General features: G+C 42.7%; 1 protein-coding gene across 3 annotated transcripts in view; it reads left to right on the forward strand.

The window, feature by feature from the left end:
- The window catches only part of LOC147030110 (rac GTPase-activating protein 1-like), a 119,218-nt gene that overhangs the window by 78,977 nt on the left and 17,864 nt on the right, over positions 1 to 22,377 (forward strand). For 2 of the 3 annotated variants that reach the window (XM_085873817.1, XM_085873818.1), the window contains 4 exons: positions 9,050 to 9,139; positions 9,219 to 9,417; positions 10,533 to 10,626; positions 16,840 to 16,951. In XM_085873817.1, coding sequence (XP_085729943.1) covers positions 9,050 to 9,139; positions 9,219 to 9,417; positions 10,533 to 10,626; positions 16,840 to 16,951 — 495 coding nt within the window. The remainder of the gene's footprint in view (positions 1 to 9,049; positions 9,140 to 9,218; positions 9,418 to 10,532; positions 10,627 to 16,839; positions 16,952 to 22,377) is intronic. The other variant, XM_085873819.1, reaches the window with a different exon arrangement.

Genomic DNA, 22,377 nt, shown 5'->3' on the forward strand with positions numbered 1-22,377 from the left:
CAAACAAGAGCATTAAGAGAAGTTTATCATTTCGTAATGGCACAAAAGGGGTATCTTAAAAAATATAAAGATTCAAATGTTTTGTTTTTCAATATTTTAGATGGGGATTATTGTGCAAAGAAAATTAAACTATTGAAGGAATTTGAGAATGAACAAATCTTTATAGGTTCAATGAGTGAGCTGTTCAACCCCCAGGTGTTTAATTCAATGAGGTTCAACCTCCAGGTTAAAAGGGGAGACAAATAAATATACCTTGGGATAAAAAGGGGGTTTATTTTTCGGGAAAAAAAAAAGGGAATCGCTGAAAATCCTCCATTCATTTACATAGGGAAAAGTGAGCCAGAATCAGTATTCTTACCCTACTCTTGTGGTATTTGAATATTTCCCTCTGAGTGCTGTAATATCACTGTTGTATTCCAGAGTTATACTTTTCTCGGTTTGATTATTTTGGATTGATCTTGAAAACTCACATGCATAAACATACAGATGTGGAGCATGCACCACAGTGTGTCGCTCTGTCCACTTTATGTTCCGTGGGCCTTCGTCTGGCCATCCCCCAGGCAGATGCCTGGCCCATCCCCATCTCTTGGATAGGACATTCCAGGCATCCACCTGAAAACCTCAGGTCAACCCGAGGAGACCGCCATTTGGTGGATGACAACTCGGCACCACCCTGACACACTGCAGTGTGTTTTGTGGTGCCCTGAGTGCAAATCCTGCTTTACCTCGGAAAGGTAAACGACTGCGTGATGACATTCGCAGATGCAGTTTGCACCAGATATGGATGGTCGTTGGCTCACAAGGAACTCCTCCGCCCTTTGGCGGGTTTTGCATTTAGTCCTGCATGTCCATGTCTATACACCCTCCACACCAGGGGGACCTTGTTGGGGGTCGGGGGGGAGCCGGTTTAGTCACACTCAGCCATGAACAGGTTAGTAGGGGTTTTATGATGCCCAAAGCAAGTCACAGATCTGACCTGACTTATTTTCTTTGTCTTTCTTTTTCTTTCTTTATTCATCCATGTGTATTGGACACTATCAAATGCTTTTTTTGTGGTCCCACACAGGCTTTGAACAATTTAGTTTTTGAGTATGGCCTAATTTACATCGGTATTTTTTAGTTGGTGGTCTATTCTATAATATCCTCTCTCTCCCATCCCTTATGTTCTGCTTCTCGGCCTCCTTGTTGTTTTTTGTTGTGGCACATCATTTCTGTGATTCCTGTTTGACGTTTTTGTTGCTTGTCGATATTATTGGCTGATATTTGGAAGGTAGTTGGGTTGCTTGAGCGTAGTGATTGTGGAGTGTATCTAGTTGCTTTAGCTCGAAATTTTGAATTTCATCCAGGCCAGGGCTTTTAAAGTTTGGCATTTTTGTAAGATGTTTAAAAAAAACAATGTAATTTTTTTCCTTCACTTATCCCTTCGATGTTGCTTTTTCTTTTCCAATTTTGGATCCATTCCGCCTCCTTGTTGTGTTCTTTTGGATCTTCATAAATTCCATTCCAGAAGTCTTCTCGGTTTTTTTTTTACAGGGGGGTCTTGATACATTTTGCTTTTGTTTCCATTGTCCGCTATGTAATAATTTCGTGTTTTTTTTTAACATCTGGTTTTGTTTTTGGTTTTTGGTTTTTTTTGTTTTTTTTTTTCCTTGCTATCATTTCCATTTTTATTTTGTTTGCAGCACCCATTGACTCGTTATTTCTTTGATTTTACATAGGGCTTTGGTTACTCCATTGCCAAAGGTGGACGGAGGTTGTTTTCATGTTTGTCTGTCTGTCTTTGTTTTGTTACTTGCAAAAATTGAAGCTCTCAAGTCTATTGGTTGGTCGCATGTTTGTCTTTTTGTCTGGATGTATGCATGTCAATCGCCTTCAGGTTGTAATTTTACACCAATCTTCATGAAATAGAGTTCATCATAAGAAAGAAGCTAATTGATTTTGAGGTCAAAAGGAGAATAACTTTGTCGAATTTCAAAAATCATCAATTTTCACTCATGGACATGCTGGGTGTGTGAAAAACAAGAACTGATTCAACTTTGAAGTTCTGAATCCAACAATTTTTTTTTTAATCTTTTGTTGAGCGATTTCCCCACCATTGACGGATGGGGCTAAACTAATGTAAAGCATGATATCTCACAAAGTTGTGGACAGATTCAGATGAAACTCTGTGGGCAGGTTGGCTGTGACCACGACAAATTAATTTGATTTTTGGTGAAGATGGGAATATGGATCTGGATATGAGAATTATATAATTTTTGAAGTGATTATTCAACATTGAGATTTTTTTTTTCACCAAAAACAATATATAGCATGACATTTCAAAAACGTATTGGGCCACGTGTTCTCGTGGGTTAGACATTACATGGCGGAGGTATGCACTCTACTGAATGCCCTTCTCGTATTTCTCCTGTTTCCTTTTCAAGATCTCTCTGTCTCGAATCATTCCATGGTAGTGTTTGGTTTCTGTTTGTGTGGCTTCACATATTCTTGCAGCATTGTTTTTCTGCTGTATTTCCTTGAATGAGCAGTTCCGCTGCAAAGCACTCTTGATTTTCTTCAAGGGGGCTGATCTTGGTATCATTTTACCACTTGATTGATTGGTTCTAACTTGCGCTTTCATCCGTTTGTTTTCTATACAATAGAATTGTGGTCTTTTTCTGAATGGTGTCGATCTCATTTCTTGCTCCAAGCTCCGCTGCTCTTCATCATCCTTGCTTTACTCTTCCCTCCATTCTGCCATTGTCAATCTACCTTTCCCATGTTAATCCCTTCCATCTGTGTGGGTGTTGCCCTGTCCATATCTGTGGGCTGGGTCCACTCTCGGCCTTTTCTCCCCCCCCCCCCCCGCATCTCCTCCCTCAATCACACTTTGTCTTCATTGCCTGGCCCCTCGTTGCTAATCCATGGTCCAACTTCTGGCTTTGCTGAATAGCCCCTCCTTATGCCACTGTGATCAAGTCCCTACCATCCTTCTCTCCACCCTTGGTGAGCATTAAGCTCCTTTCGTCCTCTTCTCTCTTGTTGCTCATTATCTGGCCAGAGTTATTTCCTCTATTCCATTCTTTATTTATGGATTGTTGATGCCACCCTTTCAAATTTATGAAGTGGAAATGTTTCCATTCTGGTGGCCAATTTTGTTCAGTTGGTCCATAAAGTTTTTCCCAACCAAACCTTCTTCCCCCAGCCCCTCACCCTCTCTTCATGTGCGGAACATGCTTTACAGTTGAATATAGTCTTTCTTGTCACTGACTGGCTTTATTACCTCTTGCCAGAGGAAAGGGTATTGCATTTGGGGCTGTCTGTCTGTCCATCTCTTTCTTTGTATGCACAGAACTTTAGTGTTTTTCTCTACAACCGCTTGTCTGATGAAGATCAAATTTTCAACATTGGGTTGACTACTCGTGTCGAATGTTTTATTGATAATTATGACATCCTCCGTCATGTGGTGTGGCAGCCATATTGGAAAAACATAGATTTTTGACCTCTGTATCTTTGAAATTTGGCACACGGCAAGTACTCCTCATGGGGAATTGGACCATGAGCCAGACGCAGTAATTTTTGGCCACTGGTACCATGCTAGGGGAATAATGCTCGTCATAATTTTTAGCAGGAGATGCATCTCTATAGTCAAACATTATGTGATAGCATTACAGTGGTTGTAGTCTTTTGTGTGTGTTAGCCGTTTAGTAACCCCATCCCAAAATAAACTTTTCTGAAACTGGCGTAAGACAGAAGAAGACATTATATTTAAAACTCGTGGTTCTCTCTTATTATAGGCTATATCTTTTTAAAAATTGTGAGTCACATGGCTCATGTTATTTACTTTTCAAAACAGTTGGTAAAACTAGCCTCGCATTTAGTGTTTACAATTAGAGACACTGGTTGTCCAGTGCTGATACATTGCAGAACATATGATTTTGTTTTCATAAAAAGTGGTGTGGAAGTTTTTTTTTGCCCATACCCCAATGAATGGATACCATGTTTAAATGCGTGAATCTGAAGAAAATTTAATCATACACTAAAATAAAATATATTTTAAGATAGATGTACATTATAAATGTTATTGTTATTGTGACCCCACCCCCCAAAATTGGGGAAACTCACTGGAAAGGGTACATCACATCGAGTCAATGGCATAGCGGTCCAGGCTAATATCTATGGGCCACTTCCCCCCAGAGTTAAACTTCCGCATACAGAGAAACTGAAGCAGAGATCAGTCACCATTGAGCACAAAGAGCTGGAAGTATATGTCGCTGGTGCACGTGTGGGCCCACAACCTCTCTCAACCAGAGAGGACCATTTCCAGGAAACCAAGCAAGCTGCTCAAGCAGCCTGCAATAAGAACCTGGTGTGGATGCTTGCAAGACTAACAGATTCAGAGAATCAGACAATCCCTAGCTGGACTGGGTTTAACATCAGCACGAGAGACCAAGTGCCAATCTCAGAAGATATTGTTGGATATCTGAACCAACCATCAATGCACCAGCCACAGAGTTGACCACAGTGTTTTAAATCCTCAACCAGTCAGAACTAATCGGGAAGGAACTACTTCTGGAAACGGTTGTGGTCGTCATGGATCGAGCACTGTATGCAAAAGCCACTGAAATTGACTGGAAATACAAATAACGCTTTTCCAACATTCTTTTTAGAATGGGAACATTCCACATCATCTGTAATGTCCTAGCAATCCTTGGAAAGCGATTTCAGGATGCTGGTCTAAAGGACATTTGCATCGAAGCTGGAATAGTTGCTGAAGGCATGTTTAGCATGTTTAACTGAGGCATGTAAAGCACTTTTTGTTGAGAAGCAAATGATCCGAGCAAAAGGTGAAACAAATTTCAATGTTAATGTTTGACTGATAAAAAAATGTTAAGCTGAAGTAGGATGTCTTACCTTGTACTGGCCATTTTTGCACGAAAGTTTATTTAAGGGTAGGCATATAAACTGGGTGATAACACACAAAAAGCTACCATCCATGCAATGCTATCACATATTTTCTAACTCTAGGGTTGTATACCTTGCCAAAAGTCACTATGAGAATTATTCTTCTAGATGGTACTGACCAACCCAACTGGCTCGTGGATTAAATGTGATGTTTATGATTGCATAGGTGCCTTCCTTATGATGTTATTGCATTGCATGTTGCTGCAGAATGCTACATCTGATCAGCATAAAATTTGAGGGTCATCTTGGGATAAAATCGTCTGCAGAAAAAATTTAATGACATCATTGGTCACATGATTTGGCAGCCATATTGTTAAAAAAAAAAAACTTTCTCTGAAGTGGCTGAACAGATCGAGGAAAAACTTCACGTTTGACCGCTTATCCACGAGGAACAAAAGGTTCACACACACACGTCATCGGTCACATGGTTTGGCAGCCGTATTGGATTTACCTTAAAACCTATAAAAAAAAAATTACCACCGGTTGGGGGTGACTGTCATCTCTGAGGCTCTGTAGATGTGGATCTATGATCGGCTTTGAATGGCTTCGATGTCGTCTTGTCTTTTGGTTCAACGTACAGACGAAAGCCCGGGAGTAAAAAGGATAGAAAACCTCAGAAATCAAACTACATTTCTGAGTTATCCGGAGATAGATTTTGAAAATGGTTGATTTGGAACATTTATGATCAATGTGTCTTCAAAAGGATAGAAACCGGACTTCAGAAATCAATCCGCATTTCTGAGTCATAAAAGGCGGATGATATTTTGACGATGGATGATTTCACAAGTTTACAGCATCGGTGACCTTGGCATTGACCTTCAATCAGGTCTGAAGTCAGACCGTCGTGCATCACTCATCGACCCCTTCCTACATACCAAGTTTCATCAAGATCGGGTGAAACGTTTTTTGACCGTATCACATCGACGATTTTTCCAACTTTGAAGACACGTGACTCGAGAACCAGGACTAACTTAAAAAAAAACCGGCCGGACCAAATTTAGATATTGTTCCATATTATCAGAATCCAAAGAAATTTCGAAGATCGGATCACAAACGGCGGAGGCGATAGATTTTGAAAATGGATGATTTCGCAAATTTGGAGTGACCTTGACGTTGACCTTGAACCTTCAATCGGGTCAAAGGTCATACCGTCGTGCATCCCTCATTGACATCTACCCACACACCAAATATCAAGAAAATGGGGATGGACGGACGGACATCAAGACTGGTTTTATTAGGTCATCTTGTAAGAGATTACCTAAAAATCTTCTCCGGATTGGATGGACAGATCAAGGCGAACTTCACACAAATGTTCCCCAAGCCTTGGGTGTACAAGTTTAAGGAATGATTGATGGGTCACATGGTTTGGCAGCCATATTGGATTGAATAACGACATTAAATGTTTTCTCTGGAACTGCTGAATCGGTCGACATGAAACTTCATCATTATGATCCAATAGTGAGGACACGTGGTTCCAATAGTGATCCAGCACATGATTTAAATTTCAACTTCAACGGACACATGGTCTGGCAGCCATAATTATTTATTTTGTTTCATCTGGGATTTTTTATTTTATTTTTAAATACGGCTCGCTTGGCTGTGCCTGGATGGGTTTGAGAGTAGAGGAGTAGCAGCTGAAATGCAAATCCTATCCAGGTTCCTCATGATTATTCCATCTTTGCTTTTTTGCTTGTTTGGTTTCCTTCTGATTATTCCAATGCAGGACTGTACTTATTTGGTCTTCTATTTCATTTGAATTGAATTTATTTTAATCCCATTCTGAATTCAATTGAATAATAATAATAAATATCATGGGTTTATTATGCCACTTTATTATGCCAATAATTATTTTCTGCTAGTTTATAATATGCTAGTTTATTATGCCAATAATAAACGTCATGCCACTGATGACAAGTCAGGTGTCTAATCGAAGCAGGCCATCTTGGTACCTGGTCATCACTGGCAGCAGTTATAAAGTGACAGTTCTAATTATGTCTCTTATTAATTACATGACACACCTGTACACAAACACCACACAAAACGAGTCCTGGTTAGGGTCTGCAATCTCTGATCACTCTTTTTCTTATTTAAACTTATTCTCTGGAGCTTTATTTTTGATTGCTTTGAGGCATGTTGCACCTTTCCAGCAAAGCTCTGTCACTGTGGAACGATCTTCCATCCCACGAGCGGTGGTGCATTCATTATTCCCGACAACACACATTCTGGCTGCTCAGACTCTGCAGACTTTGCCTGTGTCCCTTTGTTTGAGATTTTCTTTACACCCCCCCCCCACTCCCCAATTTTTATTTTATTATTTTGGAGACTTCCTTTTTCAACGTAAGTTTTGCCCCCCCCTACCCCCAATACCCTGCCCTAGCTGCCCCCCACTCCACTCCATTAGGGATTTCTCACATGGGGTGTCCAACAGCCTGACCAGGTTGAGAGCAGCTTCGTATCGTTAAGGCCTTGCCTCTTTCTTTCATGGATCACAAAACCAGCGACGTCGGCCACTTTCATCACAGCATGGCAATGGTTTGCGGTTTTCGGTGGTGCTTTGGAGATGCAACTAGCCACAAAGCACCACCACCAAATCCACAGACAGAGCGGTGCATGCCTCATGGCAACCATTGCTTCCATTCCCAACTAAGCCTCACCTCTCCAGCCATGCTACCCTCCTTGCTCTGTGACTCCTCACTCCTGATGTCCAGGGCTCCAGGTGGTCTTCTCGAGACTCAATTTGCCGGGAAGTGCCGTCTTGACAAAGCACAGAACTCGAAACCATGCATGTCTTGTGGTGGCCCACACCTCCACTGCTTCTCGTCCACATTGCCATTCTCACCCCAGAGCAATCCTCCCACATTTCCCTCAATATGATGCCAAGACCAAGGTTTCAAAATATGTGTTTTATTGGGGAGGGGGGATTTTTTGGGGTACAATAAAGTTGTTTTGAGAGGATTATCAATAATTCTTCTTTTTTTTTTTTTTTTTTCTTTTTTTTTTTTTTTTTTTTTTTTTCTTTTTTTTCCCCTTGCCTTTGGAATAAACTCCCCCACTCTATTCATTCCCATTCTCCCCTCAAGGCCTTCAAAACAGCTGTTCACCACCACCTCTTATCCCCCATCCAAATCCTCTATTTTCTACCCCCGATAATCCACCCAAGCCCACCTCCTTCAAATTCCCTGCTTTCCTTCCTGAAAGTCCCTGTAGTGTCCATCTTCTATTCCCTATGTTCCCCGTCCCATCCCTCTCCCTTCCACAGTTCACCTATTGTGTCTGTTCCCCACTGTTTTATCCTTCCCACTCCCTCCCCTCTTGTCTCATGTCCCCCATGATGTGCGTTGTGTGCTAGCTCTCACACGAGCCTCGACAAGGAATACAAAATAATTAAAAAAAAAATTTAATTAGCTTTTTCAGCAAAATTGAGGCTCGATCAATACTAAAAAGGCAACTTATTGAAAGTAGGACCATACTAGCAAGGGAAAATGAGGAGGTAGTTTTTACAACTTGTGAGTAATAGGGTTGTATTGTCGGTCAATTAATGGGGGGAAAATTATTTGTGGGAGGTAGCAAGGGATTGTGATTCACTGCTTGCTTGAAGTTGTGAAAGGAACAGTGTAACTGAAGTCTCTTCAGAAGACAGCTCCAGAAAGTGGAGAAAAGAGGGAACCAAAGAGTAATGCCTTTATTTTGGAAGTTAGCTCGGACAAAGTAACTGGAAGAAAACTTGCTTCGTCAAGTTGCTTATGTGTTGTAGCATTGAGAGCAAAAGGAGCTAGATCTGAAGAGCAGCAGTGAATGGGCTTCGCCCTGATTTTGAACCTATAATTTCTGACGTACCAGTTATATTTTAACTTCACCCAAAAACATGCTTTTCTAAGTGACAATACAATGTTGAAGTTACTCGACTTGCTAAGAAGAATGTTTTAGTTTGTGTATTCATGAACAACTGATTTGCTCTTGTAGCTATTTTCTGTGAATATTGACAATTATTTTGCATCTGAGTTTATTGAAGTGCTTTTTTTTTCCTCAAGTTTTTAACTTGATCAAAATGTTTCTTTACTTTTACTTGAATTATTGTTTTCTTTTTTTCTTTTTTTTTAAACAGGATTTTAATCAAACTCATCCTGCGGTTTCGTCCATTCCACCTTTGGTAGTTTCGTATGTGAATGAAATTGAACAGAAAGGTTTAAATGTGGTAAGTCACATTGCAACTGACATTCATCGTTTTACTTTTGCCTTGCCTTAATGCTACATAAATACCATTCATCCCACAGAATGGACTTTATATTACTCCAGCAAGTCAGCGACTGATGAGAACCTTGAAAGAGGAACAATTGGGGGTGGAATGCATGACATCTTTATCTTCCATTTCAAACATCCATGTCATGTGTAGTCTCCTTTTGGACTACTTTTGGAACTTGGAAGAGCCAATGATTTCTGTACATCACTTTCAGAAGTTCATCCTTGCTGCAGGTTGCTTTACCACTAAAGATAACTGAATAAAGATAACAGAAAAGATGAGCATTTTTTTTTTCTTGTTTGGACTCTCCTTGCTTCGATGTGAATCAATGGAAATGTTACAATACAAGGAATGGAAATTTGGCAGATTCACAACTTTTTAACATACTAGTACATTCCATGATTGATGTGATGTGTTGCATTCTAATTTTTAAGGTAAAAAATAGTTCATAACAAAAGAAAACATTGGCATTTTGACTTTTTAAGAACTGCTTTGAAGTGTAATTGTTTATCAACTTTGTAAGTTTATAAACTTGTGTTAAACATACACAATAAGATTTGTCAACAGTGTTTTAAAAAAATATATATATATATATATATATGTATATATTTTTATTTATAGCAAAAAGGACTGCTTTTGCATTAATGAGATTCTGAATGTAATATGTTTTGCTGTGTACAACCAAAGTACACACTGGGAGAAATTTGTATGTGTATATGAACTCCTGGCGATTTTCTACCTGTGTGGTTTTTACTGACCCCTGCTGGAGATGGGTGGATTATTATCCATGTTACAAAATACGTCTGCCCGACTTCCCTAAATACAACCCCCCCCCCTCCCACTCCCCCTTGGCTGGTCACCGATGGAATGGGTATTTCTCGTTTCTTCACTGGATATCTAACTCAAAGTAGTTTGGGGCTCTTTTTGTGGGGATTATAGACTCATTACCTCCACAAAAAGATGCCATAAGGTTACCGTTCCAGCTGTGCAAGTGCCACAATTGTCACCAACAACATTTCCACTTGGCCATGATTGCATTTGATAAACTGGCTGTAAAGTTTTACTTTATTTCTGTGGACTGGCTCTGCATATTTTCATATTTTTAAAAGATGATGCATTGCACTGTTGATGCATTCTTAACACGTAATTGTCCAGTAATAATGATTCATTATAATTTATTTTGTTTAACATTCCTTGCAAAGGGAATTGTTTGGGTTGCTCTTTCTCTTGGATAGCTGTGACATTTGCTTTGTGTTCCAGCACTGTTGTATTTTTATGTAAAATAGAGACATTGCATACTTCTGAGACCCGCTTGCTGTATAACTTTGCTTTGCCTTTTTATCCCTAGAGAAAAGATGTTGTCAACATGTAGATTCGGCGATAGATGCCCTTGCAGAAACGAATCGGTCTACTTTGGCATTTATCATGCGACATCTGCAAAAGTATGGATTTTTCATCTGCTTTGGAGTTTTCCTTATTGTTGGCGTCGTTTTTATTTTTCATAATCTCAAAAGCATTGACCAAACCGCCACAACCCCATTCCCTCTGGCAGCAAGTGAGAGTCATCGGGAATTTTTTAAGTTGCATGCAATTTCCAATGAGCATTGCTTCCCTCCATCCTGGTGCGTCCTTACTCGTCCCTCCCTCCCTCGATGTATTTTCTGAAGAGCAAAGTCCATTGCCATTCACAGCTCATTACAATGCACAAGCTTTTCCTTTCAAATGCTGTATTTTGTGTTTGTGTAATATATATATATATATATATATATATATATATATATATATATATATATATATATATATATATATATATATATATATATAATTTACCGACAGTGCCTGAAGAAAATCTACTCCCTTTTCAAAATTTTCACCTTTTGTTGCCTTGTAGCCTGGAATTAAATTGCATTAAACCAGACTTTTCCCCACCTTTTAATTACATATTGTAACCCACAACTTCCAAGTGAAAAACAAATTATAGAAATTTCAGAAAATTAATTAAAAATACAAAACTTGAATATCTTGGTTTGATAAGTGTCCACCCCCCTGAGTTAATACTTGCTGGAAACACCTTTGACAGTAATTACAGCTGTGAGTGTTGGGATAGGTTTCCACCAACTTTGCACACCTTGATTGGGAAATATTTGTCCAGTCTTCTGCACAAAATTGTTCAAGCTCACTGAAGATGCTTGGGGAGTGTTGAAGGACAGTAATCTTCAAGTCATGCACAGATTTTTGATTGTATTTGGCTCAGGACTCTGGGCCACTCAAGGACATTTTAATTTTTGTTCCATAGCGACTCCAGCATAGCTTTGCATGTGTGCTTCGGGTCGTTATGCTTGGAGGTGAACTTCTGTCCCAATTTCAGCTTTCTTTCGGAGGGCAGCAGGTTTTCCTCTCAGATAATTCTGTATTTTGCTCCATCAATTTTCCCTTCTATCCTGAAAAGTGCCCCCAGTCCTTGCTGATGAGAAAAATCCCCATAACATGATGCTGCCATGAATGCACTTCAGTGGGGATGGTGTTCTTTGGGTGATGTGACGTGCTGTGTTGGGTTTGCACCAAATGGAACTTTTTGGTCGAAATGCAAAACGTTGCATCTTGGATTTGTCAGACAACAAAACTTTTTGCCACATCACTTCATTCTCTGGTGTTTTTTGCATTCCTCAAATGGGACTCGATGTGTTTGTTTGTGTATTTTTTTTTTTTTTTGGAGTAATGACAATGTCAGGCCAGATTAGATCTGTGACTTGCTGCAGGTATCGTATAAACCTGTACTAACCTGTTCCATGGTCGGGTTGTCGGCGACTAAACGGTCTCCCCACCAGGTTTTTTTGGTGAGGAGGGTGTTTGGATATGGACACCCAGCAGGATTAAAAGAAAAACCTGTCAAAGGGCAGAAGAGCTCCTTGTGAGCCAACGGCCATCCATATCTAGTGCCCAAGTGTGTCTGCGAACATCGTCCTGCAGATGGGTTACTTCTTATTAGGAGGTTGGTGGCAGGATTTGCACTCCGGCCACGGTAAAACCCTTCATTCCACAAAATGCAAAGAAATCTGAAAACCCACTCCCTGGGAGTAACTCCTGTGCAGTTTCCCTTCTCAGGGCAGCTCACCGGATGACGGGATTGGGGCAAAGCCTTCGGGACCCCCAATCTTTGATGATAGCAGGGAAACCACGGGGTAACATTCCCTGGTCACATAGCGGGAGAGTGTGTCAGAGTGGTGCTGGGGTGTCGTCCACCAGATGGCAGTCTCCTTGGGTTAACCTGAGGTGGTCCTTTCAGGTGGGCACCTGTAATGTCCTATCCCGAAGAGAGCATGGTCACCTGTCTCTATCATCTGAGCTCAAGCGTTTGGACATCGGGATTGCAGCTCTCTGAGGTTCGGAGACCGGATTGCGGCGAGATAATGGTGGGTGGTTACACAGACTATTGATCTGGTCACTCTGATGGTTACCATGCCCAATGAGTTGCTGTAGCTGTGTCCAATAAGCTGACTCCAATGATAATTGAGGTAACACCGGTCAACGAGCGTATTATGTGACTAAGGATTCATTAATCGCTCCTGAGGTGTCACTTTCCTGGTCTCTGTTTATGCCCCGACTGAGGCGAGTGATCTCACCGTGAAGGATGCATTCTACGCCACGCTCGAGTCTGTGCCTGATCAGTGCCCGAAACGAGATACACTTTGTCTTGGGGGATTTCAATGCATCGACTGGAACTGATACGGATGGCTATGTGACGTGTTGGCCCCCATGGGTCAGGAACTGTGAACTTGAATAGCACTAAGTTCCTTGACTTAGGGCGTCCGGTTCATCGTTTCAGCGCACACAAGCTCATCGCTGGACTTGGTATTCCAACACTGGCAGTGTGGCAAAGGAGATTGACCATGGCCTCATTGATGGTCACTGGAGGACGATCCAAAACTACAGCATCTACCGGAGTGCTCAGTTCTTCAATACTGACCAACGGCTTGTTGTAGCAACTGTTAAGTTGGACCTTTAAATCCAGGAGAATGGTACCATCCCAGCCTATGCTGGATGTTGGTAAGCTCAATGGTGAGAGGGTAGCTGAGGAGTTTGTGAACAAGCTGAGTGGAGATTTGGGTGGTCTGGGTGCTTTTGGGAGGTCCTGAAGAGTTGTGGAGTGCCTTCAAGACAACCGTCCTTGACGTTGCGGGTGGATGTCTTGGAACTCACTGTGGGGCAAAGAAGAATTTTGTCTCAAGGGACAAGGGACTGGATACCATTCACCAGAGTCGCAGGGCCGGGCTGAATGGCAGAGCTGAGCTGTTCAGGGAGCTGAGGCGTAAAACTGTACGTGCGCCTATGTGCCAGGAATCTCTGAGGGGGTAGAGCATCACCTGTGGTCGTGATTCTCATCCTGCTTACAGGGGAATTCGTGCATTGCGTTCATCCAAGCCCATCCCTCCATGTATGGCAGTTAGAGCAGAGGGTGGTATGCTCTTGACAGAGGAGTCCGAAGTGAAGGCCCTCTGGGCTGGTTACATTGAGCGGTTGTACCAGGCTGATCCACCAGCTGTCGATTTGGACGTCAGCGGTGATTCAATAACTGTTGCTGACCCTCCAATCAACTGTGGTCCTCCTTAGCTTATGGAAACACAGGCTGCAGTGAACTGGCTAAATTGGGGTAAAGCTCCAGAGATCTGTGGCATCCCAACTGATGAAGCGGGGCCTTGTTGTCCCTCTCTGGAAAGGGAAGGGTGATCGCCAAGACTGCAACAACTGCCGAGGGGTGATGCTGCTCTCAGTGCCGGGCAAGGTCTTTGCTCGGATAATTCTTGATCGGGTTCACTACTATCTCCTTGAGCACCACCATCCAGAGCAATCGGGCTTTACACCAAAGAGGTCAATAATTGCCCGTATTCTTGCTCTTCGGGTCCTCACCGAACGCAGACGAGAGTTTGGGCAGGGGCTGCTTATGGCCTATGTTGATCTCTGTAAAGTGTTTGATTCAGTGAATTGGGATACTCTCTGGAGGATTCTTGGTCTTTGTGCGGTGCTACCAAAACTGATTGATCTGATGTCTGAACTCGACTCTGGGACTGAGAGTGCTGTGAGATGTGGTGGTACCATCTCTGACTTATTTTCAGTTGTTATTGGAGTTGGTCTAGGGGTGTACTAGCCCCCACACTTTTCAGCACTTGCATGGACTGGATTCTTAGGAGGATCTCAGAGAGATCAAGCTGCGGTGCATTGTTTGGGAATGGCAATATCTCTGACCTTGATTTCGCAGATGATGCGGTCATCTTTGCAGAGACTTTAGATATCCTTTTGGGGGCCCTCGAGGTGCTGAATGAGGAGTTTGAGCCGGTGGGATTATGGGTTTCCTGTCTCAAAACTAATATCCAGACTTTCAATGACATCTTGGATGCTGCTATCCTTTCTGTGCCTGTTTGTGGTGAGGGTGGTGAGGTCGTGGAGAGATTCACTTACCTTGGCAGTGATATTCATGTCTCTGCTGGCTGTGAGTCAGAGGTCAATAGACATCTGGGTCGGGCCTGTGGAGCCACGGATTCATTGGATAATGGGGTGTGGTGCTGCTGGTTCCTGTGCGGGAGGATGAAAGTCCAAGTCTTCATGTACTTGGTGCTTCCAGTCTTGCTCTATGGATGTGAGACTGACTCTGACCAAGGATCTGAGCTGGAGACTTAATTCTCTTCTTAATTGGTACCAGGTCTCTTCAGAGAATCCTTGGCTATCGCTGTTCGGACTTTGTGTCCAACGAGCGGTTGCTGAGAGAGACTCAAATGAGATTTGTTACCTGCATAGTCCGTGAGCGTCAGCTGCGGCTGTATGGACATGTGGCTCGTTTTCCTGACGCTGATCCTGCTCACCAGATTCTCTCAGCTGTCTCGTAAGTGGGGGAGGCCAATGGGCTGACCATGTGCCTCGTGGTTGCAGCCGGTTGATTGGCATCTCAAGGAGATGGGGATGGGCCAGGCATTTGGCTGGGGGATGGCCAGATGGAGGTCCCTGGAGTACCGGCGGAAAGTGGACGCAGCTACGCGCTGCTCTGGTGCATGCTCCCATACCTGACCTGACTTCCTTCTTGCCATGCTACTGTACATGCCAGACTTGTTTTGTGCTTGGTATATTGTCACATGCACACATTGACTAGTTTTTGCTATTAAGGCCTGGAGCTCTTTCAAAGTTGCCAATGGCCTCTTGTTGGCCTCTGATCACTCTCCTCCTTGCTTGGTCATCCAGTTTGGAGGGATGGCTCATCTCGGCAGGGTCTTGGTGGCACCATACGCCTTCTACTTCTTGATTGTCTTGACTGTGCTTCAAGGGATAGTCAAGGCCTTTGAAATATTTTTACTCCTCCTCTGATCTGTGCCTTTCCACAACTTTATCCTCGAGGTCTTTTGACAGGTCCTTGGTGTTCATGGTTGAGCCTTTGCTGTGAAATGCACTACTCAGCAGAGAAAACTTGCAGGAACAGCTGATTTTATTCTGAAACGATCAGAATCAGTACAATTTAACACAGCTGGAGATTCAATGAACTGTGTGTGATTTTGAAGGTGATTGACACCTGAGCTAATTTGCAATTGATATGATACGGGTAGTGGACACTTCTCCAGCCAAGATTTTCTGGTTTTGCATTTTCAAGTAATTTTCTGAAATTTGTTTTTTAATTTGGAAGTTGTGGTTTGTGATGTGAAAATAAAGGTGTAAAAAGTCTGATTTAATGTCATGTGATTCCAGGCTACAAGGCAACAAAAGGTTAAAACTTTGAAAAGGGTGTGACTTTGTGTAGGCACTGTCCGGGGAGTTTGTGCGATGCAGGGGTGTGGTCCGTGGAGTTGGGGCGATGCTGGGGTGTGTGGAGGAAGAAAAGGGGCAGATGGTCCTGGGTGAAGGGTCATGAAATTGGGGGTCTCTGAGTTTAGGTCGGGATGGGGGTGGGGGACCTAAAGCAGGTATGAAGATGACGTGAGGTAGTTAGTTACTGTAGTTTCATACATTACAAATGGGGTGGGATTTTTGGGTCCCAAGGACAACAATAGACTGACATCAGGATTGGGATTTGATCAAAGGCATGAAGGAAGACTGCGATCACTTGTTTTTCTAAACAGATTGCAGAACTAAAAGAGAAGCAACCAGGAAACCAGCAACCCAAAGTTTTCTACCTGACATTCCCTCTTTGCACCTCTCTCAGTGTGTTGTCACCACCCTCTCTCTCATTTGGCTCTTGCACATGAATCGGATTCTGTGGGAGACAAAAGTAGGAAAAATAAAGCCTGGTAACAAATATTCTGAATAATTTGCTAATCTCTTCAAAACTGAGTTGGGAATTCAACTCAAAATTATCAGATTACAATACAGAAAATGGAATACCCATCCACTGGCAAAAATAAACGTGCTGATGATCAGGAGCTCTGAAAGCAATGCTTTCCTCTCCCTGCCAAACTTGACAGTGGAAGTTCAACATACTGACTCCTGGAGTCGAGTGGGTGGGGGGGGGGGGTGGGATTGTCCCTTTATAATGCAACTCCTGGCCTGTGACATTCCCGACGTTTGGACAAGTAAGCTCTCAGAGGATATTAACTCAGCCATTCAGTTTGGTTGTGCATTTCTTATTTTAGTTGAACATAATTTACGTTGAAGTTGAAAATGTCTGTTTGTTCCAGTGTGTTGCAGCATGGCAATATCGGAATGGAAGTCCTGAGACAAGTTTTTGGCCCTGTCCTCTTTGGTAACTCAAGATGTTATTCAAAGACTGATGAGAAGCAATGCATATTTGTGAGTTGCACCCCTCACCTCCCTTTCCATTACCCTTCATTGAAATGTGCACATTTTGGCCCTGTCCTCTTTTGTAACTCAAGATGTTATGCAGACTGATGAGAAGCAGTGCATATTTGTGAGCCCACCCCCTTTCCATTACACTTCATTGAAATGTGCACATATAAAACTGAAATTGTGATGGACAGCGCGTCTCGAAGATTATGATAACCAGTCGACTCAGAGCTTCCTGAGGGATCCCACGCCAAGAGTCGTGCTACCATACAAAGAAGCCAAAGTACAAGCGAGTATCATGCCAGCAGTCAAGCAACAGATCTTGATGGCAATTCTGATTGCACATTCTCTACTGATGCATCATCAGCTCCCAATGGTTTAGGTGGGAAGTGATGACTTATCCGTAGAGAACGTCCAATCAGAATCGACTTTGTTGATGGGTGTCTATGAGACTGTTCTTCTTCATCACTCGCTCACTTTGTGTGAATTTCACCTGAAGAGAGCACAACGAAAAGATCTTAACGAGTTGGCAAAGTTGAACGAACATGTGCAACTGCTTTTGCAATCTCGAGCCTGATTAGGATGCTCAATCCACCATCGGTTGCCTTGCACCACCATCAAAACTGACAGGAGAAGCCAGAACACATTATAGACAAGGGTTTACATCGACAAGGCGGATATTTATAGATGAGGCCATTTTCAGTATTATGTTCACTGTACAGGCATGTACCGGGCGCAGTGGCGTGCGCCTGTAATCCGGCTACTCGGAGGCTTGGGTTGGAGGATTGCTTGATGACGGGAGCTCTGCGCTGGGCTGCGCTATGAGAGGGTGTAGGGCAGCCTAGAATCATGGCGAAACCCAATCCTTATCCCTGTCTCATAAGAGGCGACCAAAATTGCGTCAGGAAGGGCATCCGGCATAAAACCTATGCTAAATCAGTATGCGCATCATAACGGATGATCCGCTGTGGCGACCCCCTAAGGTGAGCAGCCGAAAGACGAACAACAGTTCACTGTACAGGCATGTAAACAATTTCCCCTTGTCTGAACACCCACGTTTGATTTTATCCCTGAAGACCATCCATGTTCGACATTGATATGAAACTTTTGCAGATTTAGTGACATTGGTTTTGAGTTGCGGTCTGAAAAGATCCCAATTGGTAAGATTCAGTTGTAATATTGTCATCAATGGCCTGACCAGCATTGAGCTAGTTGCGGAGAGGTTAAAATCTTGTGCTAAAACACCCATGCCATCGGATCCTTAAACTGTCACTGAGCACTCGGTGTTGCTTTTTGTGCCAAACATTCATCCAGTCATGGAAGGGAGTGATTAGCAAGGGGGCAATTTGAAAATGAGGAAAGAAAAGACAATGGGGGATGTGTTTAACCGCTGCACATGTTACACTAGCCAAGTTGACCTGGTACTGTTCAATGTTTGTCCCAACCACCCCCCCCCCCTCATTCGGCACTCCGCTATGTGTCCCCAATGTCATGTGCCTCTCCATGTGCCCGGTTCTCTAATGTTTGCGGCATGGACTCGGTGTGGGTTTTGGCACGAACGCTTGATGTGGATAAGGTAAAGGGGTTCGGCGATGAAGCTAGATGGTGGAAATACAGCAAACTGGATGTGAGGTGAAAGGTAAATGTGAAAGGCATAAGAACAGAAGGGGGAAGTGAAAGCAAAATATGAAGTCTGTTGGATAAGCGTGTGGACTGCGTGAGCTCAGACTGCCGGCTCCCAAGCAGGCAGGCTCTTATTCAGGCAGAGAATCTCAAAGTTCCACCCATTGACCGAGACTCCCTTTTATCCTCGACACCCTCACCCCTCGTACAACTCCTCCCCCCCATCCCCCCACTCTTCTCATTGGGGTGGATATTGGCTCTGGACCTCCTTCACCCATGATTGGTGCATTCCCATCGTAATCCCCATGGCAACTCTGGATTGGCTGTTCATGAGTTGTGGCAGGGAGCTTTGCTGAGGAATAGTTTTGGTGGAATGTTGTCACTAATTTTGATGGATGTGCCATCTAGTGTGAACTGTGTGGCATGAAACTGTTTTTGGGATGGCCTTGGGTGATTGCTTATGAGGTTTTGGGTGGAGGGCAAGACTGTTGCACTCAAGGCAATGAGTCGTCTGCTGGGAAGTGTGTTCTGTTGGGTGCAGCAAATGGATGTTGGACCAGAGTGCAGAAGTGGAAAAGAACATGTATTGGATGTCTGTCTATACAATTGCAATGCATATCTGCTCACATAAACATCAGACAATTAACGATATACCATGAAATAACTAGGTTTAACCCTCATCCTTCCAACTAGGTTATTTTTGTACCCCAAGGCGTACATTTCGATGTGCTCTTTTGTACCAGTTGGTCAGTGTTTCATGTCTTAATACTTTGTTTGCCTTAATGTGCCAGTAATAAATGTTTGTTTTAAAATTCCATCTTGCTGCACAGTTGCAAGCAAATTCTGTCTGGGGTCCCTAAGGACACCATTAGTTTTTGTTTATTGTTGTGCATGTGTGCATGCTTTGCGTGCCATTTGTACAGAGCAGGTCTGCTAATTGTGGTGTGCTCGATCAATGATGTCAGCAGGAAGGTCTTTGTTATGTTCACCTCCCCTTTGTTTTCCTCATTTTATTTTGCAACTGTTTGAACATACTCAGTGGTAATGAGTGTACCCAGCACCAGCAGTGTTGACTTTGCTGTCTTTCCCTCCCTTTTGTTTTCCATTTGCTTGAGTGTACTCGGCAGGATGTCTTTGCTGACTGTACCCCACATTTGTTTTCCACTTATTGTCCAATTTATTTTTTAATTGCTCTTTCCCATCATCCTCTTGGGGGGTATAAATTGGAGCAGACTGGCTGAAGCATCAGTACTTTGATTATTTTTGTGCAGGTAAGTTTATCCTTTTTATTCTCATGGTTTTATGAACTTCACATTTGATTTTGTGTTTAAGCAAGTTGAAATAATCTTTGCAGTTAATTATGGCTGAGACAAAGAGCAGCTCAGTACATGACAAATGTTGTCCCACTCATTTTACAAGGTCTCAGCGACTGATCAATCAATGTTGATGTGAACATTTCTGCTTCCAATGATGACCATGTGTCGGCCTTCTGAACACAGTGATGTTGAGGTAGCTGCTATCAATCCTCCCTTGGTAGCTCAGATGGTACATTGCCTCAAGACAAAATAGCCTGAGATCGATAATGAGCAGCCTGTAAGAGGTCATGGTCGTTTGCATAACCATGGTCAAGGGCAGAGGAGAGGTCCCAGTTTCAGGAGAGGATGATTGCCCCAAGAACTGCCTTCTGCAGCTGATCATGGAACTTCGTGGCAAAAAACAAATCCCCTGGCTGTTGGGCAATGCTGTCATCAGACATAATTGGAAGGCCTCCAGTAATAACAAGTGAAGCTTGATGCAACTCCATATTGGAATGTTTTCATTGTTCATGACCCCTGTTACCTCTAAAAACCCAAGGTGAAGAGGTTACGTTTTCACCCCCTTTCGGTCTGTTGGTCTGTGTACAGGATATCTCAAAAAGTTGACATATCCGGATGAAATTTTGTGGGCAGGTTGGGTGTGTGAGAAGGACGAACTGGTTATATTTTGGTAAAGATCCGAATCCACATCTAGATGTGAGAATTTTTAATTTATAAGGTAATTCTTCACCATTGAGAGATAGAACCAAAAACGATATAGTACTGTACAGCATGATATTTCAAAAATGTAATGGGCCCGATATGTTCTCATGGATCAGGCATTGTGTGACAGCAGTATACGCTTTCCCGAGTGCCCTTCTAGTTGTATTTGGATCGGACAATGGAATCAAGTAAATCCTGAGAACATCCATAATAAATGGGATCATGTCTATTCCATTGACATGAAGGCTTTCATTGGACTCTGTATCATTGCAAGCATGAACAGGTCCAACCAGCAGCCTGTCGCATATTTTTGGTCAGAGCATGAGGGAAGCGCTGATTTTTAGCACCACCATGTCGAGGTACGTTTCCGGGCATTTTGAAATTCTTGAGATTTGACAATTAAGCTACAAGACCAGAACGACAAGCCTCTGCCAAACTTGTACCCGACACTGACTTCTGGAACTTATTTCAGGTGCAACTCCCTAAGTTTTATGTTCCTGGCATGGATTTGTGTTGATGAACAATTGGTTAGGCAGCAGTGTCCTTTATGCTAGTATGCTCATCAAAGCTGGCTCAGTATGGACTAACTATCTGGTGGCATGGTGTGAAAATGAGCTACCCTCTGAAAGGTGACAAATATTGGGGAAAGCAGCCAGGAGAACAATGTGAAGTTTGATAAGGAGCCCAAGTTGTCAAGCACCTGGTCTCTCCATGGTGTAACGTAAATGTAACAACATAATTTCTTTACTTCTGTCCCTCTAGCCAAGGAGCTACTTGATGGCTTGGATAGCAGTGAAACATTACCATCCAACAAAGCAGATGTTCCAGATGTGATGAAATCATGTAATTCCAGGGAGGTGCAGAGCTTATAGTTTGTTTTCACGGATCAAGTCACCCTCGTTACAGATGTATGAATAAAAGGCAAGGCTGTGCTGGTTCTCTTCACCACGTATCATGAGGACAATCTTTAAGGGGATAACCAGAAGCCAGAGAAAATCCTTCAGTACATTGCAACCAAAAGTGGAGCAGCCAACCTGGACCCGATGGCTGCATTGCATACTGACAGAAGGAAGGTCAATCACTGGCTGTTGTGCTCTTTGGGAATACAATCGATGCTTGTGCTGTTAGTGCTTTCATTATCCGGATGGCAAATTTTCCACAATGGAAGGCATCCAAGGAAAGCAGCTAAGACAAATCTTCCTCTTGGATTTGATTCCACAGATCAAGCGCAGAGCAAAAACACCAACCCTTCAAGCTCCAGTAAGATTGGCTATGAAGATTTCGGGTGTACACATGGCTTACCCAGCTGCAGAAGAACACCAGATAAGAGGAAGAGAAAGAGGTGTTCCTGGGTTTTCATATTGCTGACAAAAAGAAAAGCGAGAGGGCACAAGCTGTGAAAGCCTGTATCTCCTGCCCACAGCTTGAAACGAGTCTGTGACAATTGTTCATTGGTTGACATGACATACTTTGTACATGTACTTTTTGAATTTTTATTTTTTTATTTTTTTAGTTTGTATTGGTGTCTTTTCTATTTTTTTTGCTTGGTTTTAATTTTTGATTTCATTTCTTTTTTTTCTGATCTTTGTTTTCTCAATAAAACATCATCCAAACATGTGTTTAGTCATTGATGTGAATCGTTAACAGGATGAATGAAATTTTATGTTTCTAAGTTGGGAACTTAGACCCGTGTGTGTGTGTGTGTGTGTGTGTGTGTGTGTGTGTGTGTGTGTGTGTGTGTGTGTGTGTGTGTGTGTGTGTGTGTGTGTGTGTGTGTGTGTGTGTGTGTGT

This window comes from Eptatretus burgeri, chromosome 3 (assembly GCF_056783735.1).
Source record: "Eptatretus burgeri isolate ZD-2024b chromosome 3, Ebu_testis_v1, whole genome shotgun sequence".
NCBI classification, from domain to species: Eukaryota; Metazoa; Chordata; class Myxini; order Myxiniformes; family Myxinidae; genus Eptatretus; species Eptatretus burgeri.